General features: G+C 38.3%; 2 protein-coding genes across 2 annotated transcripts in view; both read right to left on the minus strand.

Moving 5' to 3' along the window:
- Nucleotides 1-2,211, minus strand: part of LOC124263753 — a 67,636-nt gene extending 65,425 nt beyond the window's left edge. Inside the window, 1 exon segment of the mRNA XM_046698460.1 lies at nucleotides 1,923-2,211. Within this exon segment, the coding sequence (XP_046554416.1) occupies nucleotides 1,923-2,126 (204 nt within the window). The 5' untranslated portion in view covers nucleotides 2,127-2,211.
- Nucleotides 2,212-6,393: 4,182 nt separating this feature from the next.
- On the minus strand, nucleotides 6,394-16,040 carry LOC124263748 (RNA-binding protein lark-like). The gene is made up of 6 exons (XM_046698454.1): nucleotides 15,905-16,040; nucleotides 14,190-14,319; nucleotides 12,076-12,159; nucleotides 11,261-11,301; nucleotides 9,998-10,495; nucleotides 6,394-8,951 (listed from the first exon to the last, which is right to left on the minus strand). The coding sequence occupies exons 2-6, from the start codon at nucleotides 14,310-14,312 to the stop codon at nucleotides 8,711-8,713; spliced, it is 987 nt and encodes a 328-aa protein (XP_046554410.1). The 5' UTR covers nucleotides 14,313-14,319; nucleotides 15,905-16,040; the 3' UTR covers nucleotides 6,394-8,710.

Raw genomic sequence — 16,040 nt, forward strand, 5'->3', positions numbered from 1 at the left:
GAGATACATTATTACTGAGTGTTCCGCGTGGTGTTAGAGTTCAGGTCTCAAATATGAGAAGAGCAGTCATTGGTAACAGTGTGAGACAGTATTCGTCAATTGATACTTCAGACATATCGTATCTATTTCATGAGTTATCAGGTAATCTTTGTGCACATGGTCCCTCTCTTGATCAGGTCAACACAAGGTCGCTGTGCTAGGCAGTGATAGATTGCCTGGCATGTGCCCCCAGGACAAGCATAAAATATAGTTTGTTGATATGCCCTGTACCAGCAAAAGGGTTTTAGAAAATTCAACAGACAAAGTATGATGTAAACAAACATATTAATTTGTTTGTTCTGACAGACTTCTGGTGAAGAACTGATAATTCTGAGAAAATTACACTAATCAAGCTTATGGCACCAACACATTAAAATTAACGAAAAAATGTGCCCGACGTTAAGCCCACTGAGCAGAATTAGAGCAAAGGCATATATTAATAGTAATAAATTGTTTACATAAACATTAAAAAGAGCAAGCACCAAATATTATCACAACCCAATCCCCATTGTTGGGGATCATCATCAATCATGAACCTTACAATCTTCTTATTGTATTGAACATATCCAGTGTAGATTGATGCCATTTTTTGTTCAGAAGAGGAACTTTGGACTGTTTTATTTCAAAAGAATAAGAAATTCTATGCTGAGTTTGTGACTTTACATATGGAGACTGTGTTGGCAGTTCTGAAACTGATCTGTTGTGGGGAATAGCTGTTGGAGTAGAATGGAAATGGGATACATTGGATAATAGAAGGTGGGTTACAATGGATGACATAATTTATCGCGGTGCTTGGGGTTTTCGACGATGTAAGGCAAAAACATATTTTTTATCTTTAATATCATTTAAAGTTTTCATTTTACTAACCTTGAGTGATAAAGGATATATTCATCTATTTCACACAAAAATATCAAGTGTTTCCTACAAAAATAGCGATGACATCATTTTGGCTAAACTGTTGCCGCTCTCCCCATCTGGGGGCTTTGCATGGGTTTTTGACAATGAGCCACACTGTTCGATCCGCACTGCGAGGGAGTGCTGTGATCACGTGGTTTCCTATTTCTATATTGCCTGTCACGAGCAGACTGATCTTACTGAATTTTTGCTTGCAATATTTTTTTATAAAGGCAATTGATTTTGCATCTGAAGTGGTATTATTTAACGATCTCGGGTAAATAATATTGATGTTTGTTTTCTTTTTATATAACATAACTTCCAGATTTCCATTGTCAATAAAACTTCTCACGACAGCGACTGAGCATCTGCCCTACTGATGAAACTGCTTGTGCACTCCGATTGTGCACGTACTCCCCCGATACAGCACGAGCAAGGCAATCGTCCAAATCACCAGAAAGTCAAATTCAGCTCGCTTTGGGATACATATTGAACAAGTGTATCTGGCATATATCATCAAGCATTTATGATAAGGACAAGATGGGTTTAATTTGTCTTTCTGTCCACGGGACCACTCATGACAAAACATTTTATGGGATCAGGGACCTTATAGATGACCAGCTGGCACTTTTCCAAATAATCAGTTTTCTTTTTCCTTGTGTTGTGAAACGACTGACTTCCGTGACTGACTCATGACTGTTCTAGCCTACAGTTGTTCTAAACTAGCTTCACTAGTCGGCCATTTGTTGTTGTTTTTAATGTACACGTCTCCTGAACAGGAGAACAGATATTCATTTCGCCTAAATAGAACAATTTCCGCCCTAACCCACTCATTTTTTAAAAATAAATCTATGCATGACAAAAACTGAAAGGGTCATTACAAAATCAGTTATGTCAGGTATAGTGAGTAGGTCCAGCTAGTCAAGACATTTGAAGCTTACGGGTGGAAATTATTCCGTTAAATTGACAGGTGTTCAAATAACTCTTACCTGTGTCGATGCTGATTCAATCGTAACCATTTGTCTCTGAGAATTTTCCTTTGCATTTACTGTGGCAAGTGCAAATTTGGCCATAATTTGGACGTCATCATTGTTGATGTCCGAGGTTTTCCAGCCTCCCGTTAGCTTAAGATCATCATACGATCCATGACCATATATCAGAGGCAGAAACGACAACAAGATGTATAACTTCATCTTGCTGCACAAGAGAATGACACAGTGTTTACTCGTTCAACCTACTTCGGATCACGAGTTTACCAACAAACATACACGCCATCTGACGGATAGGCGGTTTGTAAAGGGACGTAATTCGTTGCTTATTAATGCTCCATCACATGCGCTCAGACTTGATATAGTTCGAGTCCACTATTTTTCGTAGTGTTTTCGCAAGATGTTTATGGAAGACTTTTGGCCAGTTTAGTTTGTATAAGGAAAATGGCCATATAAATTATTATACTTCCTCAAAGATTATTTGAAACAAAGGCTTTTAACTGCATACATACGTAATCCAACAAATATGTCCTTTTTGAAACATTTTGAGAAAGCCCTTGTTTTAACACTGGTACTAAAGTGAAGTCTCATTCTTTAAATACAATATATTAATAGGGGCAAAACACAAAACGTAATTAAGTGTTAATAGAGCTAATATTGTAACTGAACATCGTAACTAACCATAAAAAACACTTCCCTTGTGAGATTTCCATTTGCTCAAACGAACTATAAGAAGCTAAAGGAAATATTCAATAGTCATTCAATATTCAACAATGATGATTGCCGATTGCGCAGATCGATGCGCATGCTGTTTACCACTGGATTACCACAGACCCGACTATTTACAGACCGTCGCCATATAGCTATGTAGCTTGGAATATTGCTGAGTGCGGCCTTAAACAACAAATAAACATAAATCAGAGACGAATGTTGACACTATGCAAGCGGCGATATTAACAGATTGGTTGGTTTAACTTATTATTAACGTAAGTAAGGAAAGTATGTATTATTGATATGCCAAATGACAGACAGACAGTTTATTCAAAGTTAGGGGCCCCGTGACCAAGAGTACAATCAGACATATTGCATAGTGATGTGTGGTTTAAAGCACAGGAATACAACTTGTGATAACGTTAATCAATATATGAATACACAATGCCATGAATATATATCAAGAAAATTGCTAATTAATAAAATCCAAATGTTTCACTTTTAATGTATTCCCTTCTGATGTCTGAAATGGATCAGGTAGACTTAAAGACTGACTGACTGACTGAGTTTGGTTTTCCGCCGCTTTTAGCAATATTCCAGCAACATCACGGCGGGGAACACCAGAAATGGGCTTCCAGACTGAAAGAGGCTGCGGATAAAAATGGTTATACTTCAACCTTGTTAAACGCTATTTGATTTTTCAGATAAAATTTAATACAGTATTACAGCTATAAATATATCATAAACATTATCACACATTGTATAATGATTCTCCATTGTTATTCAACTATCTGTTTGTTTCGTCGTGTGCAGGTGACAGGCAGTACTTGTCGTTAATGGCGGACACGTGAAATATTGAGGCATTGACCTCGACTATCGTCGTTTCACCATGAAATGCCTTAATGTTGGACACCGCCATACATCTGCAATATTGCTGAGGTCAGCGTTAAACAACAAAGAAACAAATTCATACTGGACACGTGGCCACTCGTGTCCTCTTTGACATATATACTCACGGAGTGAGTGAGTATGGTTTTACACCGCTTTTAGCAATATTCCAGCAATATCACGGCGGGGGACACCAGAAATGGGCTTCACACATTGTACCCATGTAGTGAATCGAACCCGGGTCTTCGACGTGACGAGCGAATGCTTTAACCACTAGGCTACCCACCGTCCTATATACTCATGGAAACGAATAAGGGAACATATGGAAGTACAAGTGATCCTTTATTTATGACCAGAATTTCACCTACAGTGCAATGCATACCTTGTGAAGAAACCTGGAAAATAATAAAGGAACACTTGTACTTTCATGTGTTCCCTTATTTGTTTCCATGAGTATATGTATTTAGTGTCCAGGAAACCTTTCACTGTTGTGCCTGTCTTTTGGGAGTACATCAAAACACTCAAAGCTATTCCGCTCTGGTGGTTCATTCATTCAAATCCAAATGTCTTTGATTCCACCCCCACTAGCAGCCACTGGAAACAGATTATATTTAGTCAGCAACTTCACAATCGATGAGCGGACACACGTAGTGTTGGAAGCGCTACCTCAAATGATAGCGATTCCAAACGCTGTATTGTTGTTGTTTTACATATATTTTATTGACCAAAAAGACAAAGGGATTACAGCGTTGATGTGATGGTGTAGAGGATATATACAACGTGCTGGAAAGTGAAGGTGTACATCCCATAATGTGAAAAATGGTATACAGTTTACTATTTATATACCTGTGAAGATCCGGGTCAGCATTGGCCTTCAGTAACTCATGCTTGTCATCAGAAGCGACTGATGGGATCGGGTGGTCAGGCTCGCTGACTTTGTTGACACATGCCATCGGTTCCCAATTGCGTAGATCGATGCTCATGATGCTGATCACTGGATTGTCTGGTTCAGACTCGACTATTTACAGTCCGCCGCCATTTAGCTGGAATATTGCTGAGTGTGGCGTTAAACAACAAACCGACCAATCGTTTAGATTAGGGTCACCGAATAAACTAATATATAGGCAATAATATCAGATACGTAGATACGTTAACCCGAAACAGGTCGAAATTTCAGTGTGCTGCAACTGTGTCTCAATTAATCTAGAGTGCAATATGTCTGTGCATATCTTCCCGCAATTAAAATACATCGGTGGCAACGCGGACTGCTCCGATGCGACAACTTTAGAGAAGATATTGACTGACTATTATTGACGTCTAAAGGTAGACTGTTCCATTGGCCAAATGTATCTATAACATAAAGATCTTTGCTTGAGCAAAGACAAATTGAACAATAAACACAATGGAGTGGCCAAAACAGTGGACAATATGTTTCAAAAGGCTATGATTAATGTCATCTGGACCACTAGATTTATTTCCTGGAAGTAACAAACGTTGTATAACCGAGTAATCAGAGCTACAGATAACTTTTTGGGTCATTGAGTTATGTACTCACTTGTGTTCATCTCAAATGGGTATCCTAATTTTCCTTTGAGTAACCAAATAAATCGTATCCACCGCACTCAAACTCATTTGGGTATAATGCCATTTTCCATTAATTGTAAACATATAATAAAGTTTTAAAGTTGATTTACGTATTTGCTATTTATATTTCATGTGTAATATGACAAACGATAATTCACCGACACGCAAGCTAAAATGTGACATTTTTGTATGTACGTAAGATCAAATTTATTGAGTATTTACAATACTACCAGCGCATTTGTACGCAACAGACTTAATAGTAATCGAGTTTTCACATAAATATTTGCGTAATTTACGCACATACGCAGCATATCTGTACCTCTGTGAGTAAGTACATCGTGTACTTTGCATGTGCAATATTTCAACAAAACGGTGACTAGATGGGCTTCATAAGATATAGGATTCTCGGGCACATTTTGGGCAAGGTCTTCTTACACTATTTCTTCCATAAACACAAAAGTCGTGTGGAGGCGCTAATCTTTTTCCAACAGAGATACCAATAAACACACGCAAGCCAATAGATATTGAACGCAACCTATACTTCTCAAAATCTGGAAGGAAAAAGTTTTGATGGTATCACAGATGCATCAAACAAGTGAAGATTAAAATATCGGGGAAAGGGAGAGGTTGCATTTACATCCAACTGCACGTCTGGATAGGGCTGGAGATGACCATGCACAGACCATGACTGGTGGCAAGATTCCAACGTAGTCGGTTGGGTAGACCTGGAAGAACCCTTTTTGTCCAACAGCGGTGCGATGCCAGGTTGCATCACTGTGATGACATTCTGGAAGTGTACGCGAGATACCATGCATGCTGGCACATTTAGATCAGATATGATTCTCATGACGACTGCGCACTTCATCGTGACAGGCTCCTTATTGTTGATGCCCACTTAGAACAGGTTACGTTTGCCGGCCACCAGACCTAAACGAAAACGTGGATGGAGCAGCAGATCACCCTCTCTCTCCCGTAAAGGTACAGTAACTCGACAATGCGCTGTCTGAAGAGTGGAACCAGCGAGCCTGACCACCCTCGCCTCTTACCACAAGCATGGGTTACTGAAGGTTCATTCTAACCCGGACCTTCACGGGTCTTCAGTGTGATGAGCAAACGCTTTAGTGTCTTTAACCATTAGGCTACCTTACCGCCCCATGTTGCTGACAACTCTGCTCGACCAATTATCAGTAGAGACATGAAATTAGCATCACAATCATATAATTGCAGTGGGACGATGCCAATTTATACAATCTATCTCTTATAGTCATTAAAAAACCCAAAACAACCCTGACAGACAATTTGGTTTATTTGCTGTTGAATACATGAACTTAAAAACTGTACAACAGTATGAGATATCTTGGTACACAAGCTGTGGTGGATTCGAGATGCCCATGATCACCTCAATGAACACACACTGTGCAAAGATGGCATTGGTAATGGTCCTTCAAGGATAGTCAAATGTCCTGTAAAATTGATAATATTTACCAGCTATCATATTTGCAAAATGTCCCCATTACTGAAGAGGCCTTGTTTAGGCAATCTTCCTATGTCTTGTTGAATGGGATAGGAGCCTCTGCCCTTTGTACACAATGTGGCATATAGTCTTATAGCAAGATCATCCTACAACACAAACATCTACCAAGCAACACATCATTACAAACACATGGTATGCTCATGTGACAATCAATGGACACGATTTAACTACCTATGTGAAATAACATGGTGCTTAAAGTACAAAATTCAGTACATGACAACCTGTATTCACTTCATGAATTACAAACAATTTACTCCAAATCAACATTGTGTGACCTAAGCACTTTCTAACAATCGCATTAAAACCCACAGAAACTGAGATTCCTTACAACTGTACTAAACACAACTTTTAAAAGAAACTAATGCTCAAATAAATCGTTCCATCTACAAATACAACAATATGGATTAGCATTACACTGGACAGTCTTAAGTTGTGTCTTCATTCTTCAGAATTGACAAAGTGATTGACCATGTACTAAGCCTGCTATGTTCACTGACAATTGCAAGGTAACCATGGTAACATGATTTAGAATAGCTGCCCTGATTGTTGAGGCCAGCAGATATGATGTTTGCAACACCAGACAGCCAGTGTGCACATGGCCTTAACCCTGTCCCCACCATACACATTGCTATGGTAGACAAAGGGTTAAAATGATAACTGCTTACATTGCTAATCTAATCACAATAATAATGGGAAAAAAATTATGTACATTCAATCATAAGCCCTACTTGTCGGTAAAGGCACACATTTTGAAAACTAGTTACCAATGTGAGAAGAGAAGTGTGTTCAACAAGTGACATGTTTAATGCTTGCGTATGAATTTCACGTCTAACACCCACCACTAAAGAGGAAGCACTATGAATGCTAGCTGTTTAAGTACATGTTTAGGGGATGAACGTGCTGCATTTCAGTACAAAAACAATGGCAGTTGACAAATGTTCATGGAAATGGTAATGAAAAAATATTTTGGTTGAACATTTGTGCACATGGATCACCACTCATCTCTATCATACCATTCAACATGCAGATGTCACAGGTCAGATCAAGTGAAATCAGAGATATTCTGAGTATTCGGATAATGAAGAACTTGCCAATGTCATGTTAATTCCTATATCACTTACAAGATCACCCCGAGGTAAAATCGAACACTCAAATGAGATAATAATTTAATGACTGATGTTTATAAAATTTCACCTCAGCTAGAACACGTGTTAGTTTGGATAATAACAGAACGCCAAGCAAGGGAGTCAATATTATATGGAAGAATGCATATTTCAACTGATTACTTATATATACAGGTGAAAAAGAAACAATTCGTAAGGGCTTGATGAGGTACCAAACAAACTCAATTTGAGGACACTTGTCAGAGAACATAGACAGGGAGTCTAACATGAGCTGAGAACGGAACTTATGTTGCATAACCAATATTTGTCAGGCTCATTAAACCTCGGAACACCTACAGTTGTTCTTAATATTTGTTCATACAATGGCACAAAGATGGCCACTAAGCAGTGAAACATTCAATCTTACAAAGTTAATGTTGTAAAAACTTTTGTCTGAAATGTCATGAAAATAGTGGATGATATGAACAAAACAATGACAAATGATAACATGAAATCTCTTGACACACAATGCATCCTCACAGGTACAATGTAATTTACTGATCAGGACACGTGATATACGAGCTGCATAATCCTGTCGCCACGGGGGAATTATGCAGCTAGTCCACTTACAAAATACTGAGAAACATTTCATTTTGAAGACAGAACACTAGTACTAAGTATTGTTTAACACCGCTTTAGCAATATTCCAGCAATATCACGGGAGAGACACAAGAAAATGGGCTACCCAACTGCCCCAGAAAAAACAATCGACAAGGAGAATATCTCTTATCAGTAACTGATCTACCAGATAATTAAATGCAAACACCATTTCATCGTGAAAGAAGACACCATGGACGTCATGGTAATTGACTGACTGTGTTTAGAGACAGTGTAAGAATGGGACTGTGTTACCATATCAACAGTCCTGATCAAGTCCTACTCAAAAGTTTACTATATCATAACATATCTTAAAAGAATATTGGTCCTGTTTGTAACAGTGACTGGCTATCATAGGGATTTTTCTGTGCGGTGGTGCTCCCTGTCCCAGTCATCCTGGGCTGCTGGTACTGGGGTGCTGAGTGACTACTCACAGCAGGTCTTTCTAGATCTCGATAGTCAGGTCGCTTGCTGTAATAGTCGTAACCGTTAGGGTAGCCTTGGCCATTTTCCTGAGCTGGTCGTCGAGCAGGAGGGGGATAGTCTGCCAATCTGCAAAACATTTCAAATGGTCTAACAGCTCAACAGAGTACCTTGTCTAATTCATATAGTACTTACAAAAGTTAAAGAACACATGTTTCTTTCTACAATTTGCCATGGTTGGGGGGTTTGTCCAACATGGTCTTCAAATTGAGGGTTATATTTAACTTATTTTGAGTAGCACAAATGGAAACCTTCACATCCATCTATCTGCCTTTACCGCCACATCACCCTGTAGAATGAGTGAGCAAAATAGGTTTTACGCTGCTTTTAGCAATATTCCAGCAATATCACAGCAGGGGTCAACAGAAATGGGCTTCACACATTGTGCCCATGTGGGGAATTGAACCCGGGCCTTCAGCGTGACGAGCGAACACTTTAACCACTAGGCTACCCCACCGCCCCTACCAACCTGTAGAAGCAGCTTACTCATTCCAGTCCCTAGTCCTCCAAACTAGGGCTGCAACTCACCCAGACCTCGATTCGATTCAATTTTCGATATTGGACCCTTGATTCGATCATTTTCGATTCGATTCTTCATAAAATTAAAACCATCAGATTTCATTTAACTCATGTCTGCTAAAATGCTCACTGGATAATTAGCCCAGCGTCAACCAATCACGTTTTGACGTATTTCAGCGCTCAAAACTGCTCAAGTTGGAGTCAAAATTACGTTCTGGCTGTGAGGAAATAATTTAGATAGGTATTCAAATATTGAATCGAAATAGTGATAATGGTTATCGAAAATCAAAACTAAGGTGTCAGATTTGAATTTCGATGAATCAAACCGAATCGTTGCAGCCCTACTCCAAACCCTAGAGTTAGTCACACTAATGGACAGGTACCAATGTCTAATGTTGCACAAGGTGCTTGATAAGAACATCTAAAGCCACAATGTAATTATAACAGATCAGTATCACAGATTCAGTGTAATATGAAGTTCCTTCAAGAAACTGAATTGGTTGTGCAAGTGAAATGCTTGAATCCCAACAACACTGTTCACACACAACTATGTTGTTTTTAATCATGCCATGCGATTTAAGAACAGACTTACTTACGGTCGTTCATAGTATTCTGGGGGTGGTCTAGCCACAGGGCTACGTTCTCTATAATATGGGTCTGAAGGTACATCCAGAGGTCGTGCTCTCTCATAGGGACTTCGTTCATATGGACTTCTTTCCTCTGGGTACCCATATCTATCTCTGGGTGGTGGTAGCATTCGATCCCTGGGGTCAGGATATGCTGCTCGTCTGTCTGGAGGAGGTAGTGGCCTTTCCCCTGAGGGCAATCTCTCCCTTGGAGGATAACGATCACCTGGGGGTGGGGGTGGGGGCATCCTTGGTGGGTACCTATCACTGGGAGGAGGGGGTCTGTAGTAAGGATCCCTTTCTGGGTAGGGATATCTGTAATAGGGATCATATCTGTCGTACGGATGAGGTGGAGGATACCGGCTCGCGTAAGAATCTCTGAGTCCTCCGCCACCTCCTCGTGGAGACCCCCTGCCTGAACCCCGGGCGATACCTCCTCTTCCCCTGCCCCTGCCACCACCTCGAGCTCTGAAGACACATAGAAATGCACTTTTACTAAGTGGAAGTAATGCGTAGGATGAGTTTAATGTAATTTGTTGAACAATGCTCAGAATATTTGATAAAACTGAGTAAGTGATAATGCACTAAACTGGTTTGCATGCCTTAGGACCCTTGCACTCCTTGCCTCACTACAAACACAGGTCAGGAAGCCAATTCCAGGAGAAAGTCCTCTGAGTAGATTTATGACCCTCCTCCTTGGCACAAGACAAGATAGATCCTGGGCAGCAATTCTTGGAAGGATTTATGACATCAAAATGTGTATGATGTCAGTACTCTCACTATGGTGAATCAAACACATTTCAAATGCTCACAAATTCACAGGTATTCTGATGATCTGGTCATTGTCTGCCACGTTTGAAAATAACCTGAAAGGCCATATTTAGATCTTATATTTCTCTCAGGTAATGATGTCTGTTCAGAGGGCCTGACCTGTCCATTGTGCAGCTGCTAGGAGCCGAAGAACAAGGTATCACTCTAATAATTCACAAGTGAGTGTTTCGTTTCTGACTTGGAAGTCATATTGCACTAGCATCGAAACATTTTTCTTCGGTGATTTGCATGATAAAAACCAAACATAACATCCAAACATTTATAACCTTGACAGATTTGAAACAATACTAGTTTACCCACAGATTGAATCAATACTATGTTTACCCAGTGTATTTGCAGGATATTCTTAAGTGTATGGTCTAAGTCTTAGAAGTTGATGCCACGACCAGAATGTCAACGTACCTTTCTTTTCCACCACCTTCAACCCTCTTCCCTGTGGATCGCTAGAAGGAGACAAAACAATGAGAACAACCAATAAGATCATCAACCAAACAATATTTTCAATAGATTTTAAACCAATATTAGCCTACTTCTGTTATAAGTTCTGAAGATATGTCTCTGGCTTAAGACATGTGGATGAAATTGCTGATGAATGTGAACCATTAATGAATTATCTTGAACTTCAAGGTCCTTTGGCAACAAAGCTCACACATAGCTTTTGAAGTAATGAGGTCTTCTGCAAATACAAGATTTATTTATAGTGTGACACATTTCTATACTATCAACATGATGACGATCAACATCCCAAAATGACGAAAATAAAAACATGAAAGTATGTTCTTCTCCTAGAGCCTTTAACTACTTTCTGTGTTTGTAATAAATATATTCTACAAGACAAAGTAACCCATAACCATTAGAGGTGTGACGATACAGAAATTTCACGATACGATACGTATTGCGATATCATGGAACGATACGATTCATATCACGATATGCTATCTTTAGTTATTTTCTTTAAAAAAGTGTATTTTGATAACAAGGAACGGTATAAATTTTGACATAACCGTCAATTTCTGGTGAAAATTCACAATGTTAAGGTCAACGATACATATCACGATGCGGAAAAAAGTATCGATATATTTATTGACAGAAAAAGTATCACGATTATCGCTACTACGATATATCGTCACAGCTCTAATAACCATCTTAAATGTTATCAACTTGTTGTGTTGGAGATAATGGCCCAAACAAGATGCATGTACTATCAACTATAATACCTCAACTCTCATTCTGTGTCCATGGATTGAATATCCATCAAGTTCTGTTATAGCAACTTGTGCTTCATTGTCATCACTCATGTGCTGAAAATATAGCAGACAGATCTGGTGTTACAAATGAAAAGAAGCATGTACATTTATCATCAGGTTAGAAACACATATAAGTTTTCAGGCAATCAAAAATAACTCATGCAGAAAATGTTATCGGTTCCAGGAATGACCCACTTAATGTGACTTAGTTTTGTTATACATAAGCATGTTGTTTTTTTGTTTAACACCGCATTCACTGCTATTCCTGATAATGGACTGTAAATATTCTAATCTGGGCCAGACAAAGCATGGTTCTTTGCAATTAGGACATGATGACATCAAGTCATGAACGAAGTCAGTGAGTCAAACCATGCAATAGGGTTTATTGCATCTCATGATAAGCATGAGTTCCATAGGAAAAAATAAATTAATTTACAATCTTACACATTATTTTATACACTGAAAAACAGTTACAAGATGAATCTTACCCAAAGCAGCATGTGTTCATTGGACAGTATGTCACTCACATATTAATAATAATACACTCATATCTGAAAGGATTCTGCGATAAATTCAGCATTCTTGTTATTTCTGGACATTTTACTTTTAGAAAACAAGACTTCTCTTTTGTAATACAAATCAGGGGTGGAAATAACCCACAGCCCGACGTCTGAGTCCAGTGTATCTTTCTGTCAGGCAAGCAAATTTGTATATCACACTGTACCCAGTGTACCGGTGTCCAGTTGACTTTCCAATGTAAATTATGTTGTTTATTTAAAAAATCAACCAGAAAAGGGCCGGTGTAGTGGAAAAATTATCAGGGCAAGTGATTTTACATGTGCCACTGTACCAGAGTACACTAGCAATTTTAAAGTTATTTCCACCCCTGCAAATATTGTCTTATTCAATCATTTTTGTACATTTCCGACCGTGAAGATCACGGGTAGAATTGATCTTCAGTAACCCATGCTTGTTGTAGAGGTGACTAACAGGATCGGGTGGTAAAGCTTGCTGACTTGATTGAACCATGTCATCATATCCCAATTGCTTAGATCGATGCTCAGGATGTTGATCACTAGATTGTGTGGTCCAGACACGATTATTTTACAGACTACCGCCATATAGCTGGAATATTGCTGAGTGCTGCGTAAAACTAAACTCACTCACTTACTTTTGAAAATTCCTTGCGGACACACTTTTGTAACCAACATTTAAGGAATAAAACTGTGGTTAAATCATCAAGAAAATTGCCAAGAGATTTACATTAAGTTGTTTTTAGCTCATAAGAGAACAATTACTACTTTCACTGGAAAATGGAGAAAACAATAAAGCATGGTGAAAGTTTTTGATTAACTTTTATAACAATTGAAAAATTTAACTATAAATTGTATATCTATAATACTTTTCCTATCTCATGTTATGCAATTTCTCTTGTTCTTACACTGCCTTCAACAATGGATAGAGCTGAAACAAACTTTAGCTCAGCTCATTTCCACTCCAGGGTAATAAGAACAAGATAAAGTGCATAAAGAGAGAAAGGATAAGTTTAAAATTTTCTTCATTACAATGTGCATTTTTACAACTTATTGGCATGGTATCTGTTCAAATGTTACTACTGGCAAACAAGGATAAGTTGAGGACCGACCTGACAATTGATCCGTATTAGCATGTATGATATGGGTGAAGCAGGCGCAAGACGTGTGCAGCTATGTGCGGAATCAATTTCATCGTCATGCAATGCACTAGCCTACATCTGCTCTACCTTTCACAAACCAAATGGATTTGCTCATTGCCGTGCACCGCCTACTTCTCATAAACCGTAAAACACGTTTTCTGAGGTGGTCCAACTTATCCTTGTTTGCCAATACTGACATTTACTGTGTACTTAAATTTCAAATTCTGCTACACTGACTACATAAAAATCATTAAAAAACACACATTAGCAGTATGACTTTGAGGTAGATGAAAGTGTAACGGATGGTATCTATGCCCATGGTCAGAGGAACTGTACACGACTTTGAGGAAAAACTAAAAAATTTTTCTGAAAGTGGCACAGATATATGTAACATGACATTGGTACTCACCACAAAGCCATAGTTCCTGAGTACATCACATTCTGCTACATGTCCATATTTTTCGAACAATGGACGCAAATCATAAGCCTGTGTATCTGGTCCCAAATTTCCAATAAATATTTTTGTTGGCATTCTGGCACTACAAGATAAAAATGATTGTTAATAATTGAGAAAATAAACAAGCATGGCATGCAAAAATCAGACTTCCCACGATACATAAATCAGGTTTCACTGAAGTTGCATTTGATGGAAATCAAAGAAACTAAGCCATACATGACATATTTGAAATAAAATTTCAAATAATTCTATTGTCACTTGTATCAATATCTTGTTAAAGGACACATTTCATGTAATCTTAAATTAGCTTTCTTTCCACAGAAATAACTAATTAAACCAGATGTGTACTTTGATGCACATTTACCACAGGGTATACAAGGTCTCTGGTATGGTTGACACAAATCTGGTGTCAAACTACCAGGTTGGGGAAACCTACCGATCGGCCTATAATAGGCCAAACAGGATACCATAGTCCGCTCGGCCTATTTTGCTATAGGCTGATAGGCCTATTTATGATATTTATCAAATAAATTTGAAGTGGTGCATTTCCGCATGTGGATATTAACCTCATTCAAGTTTTGATGTCCTAAGGTTCTCATTCAAACCCTTTTTGAGAATTTTCATCACATAATAAAGGAGTTTGGAAATTGCTAATTAAATATAAGTCTATAATAGTTTTTGACAAATTTCACTGAAAATTAATGACATAGATATTCAGTTTTAGTTTTCAAAAGGAAAATCTATGCAAAATTGTGTTCTTAATGAAACTTCTTTTCCTGAACATGATATTAATTTCCATTTTGTCGAAAAACTTCTTTTTTTTCAAGCTGAGGAGGTCCATTAAGTATTCACCTCTTTGATCATATAAAACCATTTCATTTTGATAGTTTGTGAAATATTTAGAAAAATGTTCAAATATAGCCCGATCAACCTATAGCAAAATAAGCAGAACAGCATATAATATCATGGTTCTGCCTATTATAGGCCGATTGGTAGGTTTCCCCAACCGGACTACTGTGTCAACATGGTCAGAGTTCATGTATTTTGCCTTTCACGTTAGTACAAAAAATAGAGAACTCTCTGATGTTGACAAATTATCATTTGCTACGGATGTTACTCTTACATATACACTGAACAATCAACGCTCATTATCCTTGATTGTCATATCCTTTTGTTTAGGCTATTGAGCTGTTTGCTTAAATATGATATTTTGTAATTGCTGACTGATATGGCCTGATATTCTCAAAAGTCGGGCCCAAAAGTCATTCATCCCATACCATACATTGAAATAAGTACGTTTACACAGGGAAATTAACAATGACAAATTAATTCGATGGTTGTGAGCTGACAACACGAAAATAGGGTACTTGATGATGAATTGCACACGATACTGTATCAATGTGGGGGGCGCAGTAAATATATTTACTTATTGCGTATTGCAACACATTCATTAGTGAGTGATAATGTTTACCAAAATACGAAATGTATTGATTCTTAAGGAAGAGAGGTGAGACCTTAAGATTTGATACATTCCACAAAGAAAACCGGCATTTCGCATATCTCATTTTAACAAATAACGTAACGATAGTGGGTTCTTTTCTACCCGCATACATTCACTTGAAGAAAAAACAACATACTTTTTAACTCATAGTAAAAAGCATACTTACATTTGCCTTCAATTCCTACTAAAATGCATTAAAACGACTAAAAGCCAACAAGCATGCTCCAGTGTAATGGCGGCAGGTACAGGAGACTCAAACTCTTAGGTACGTATTCTTTCATTGGCTGTAGCCGAACATTCGC

The sequence above is a fragment of the Haliotis rubra genome, unplaced genomic scaffold, assembly GCF_003918875.1.
Source record: "Haliotis rubra isolate DU_JTF1 unplaced genomic scaffold, ASM391887v1 Scf898, whole genome shotgun sequence".
NCBI lineage: Eukaryota > Metazoa > Mollusca > Gastropoda > Lepetellida > Haliotidae > Haliotis > Haliotis rubra.

Coding starts and splice junctions, on each gene's coding strand:
- LOC124263748 (XM_046698454.1), bottom strand. CDS start 14,312: ATGCCAACAAAAATATTTATTGGAAATTTGGGACCAGATACACAGGCT. Junction 12,160..14,189: donor TCAGGAACTATGGCTTTGTG/GTGAGTACCAAT, acceptor CTATATTTTCAG/CACATGAGTGATGACAATGA. Junction 10,496..11,260: donor GAAGGTGGTGGAAAAGAAAG/GTACGTTGACAT, acceptor ATGTGTCTTCAG/AGCTCGAGGTGGTGGCAGGG.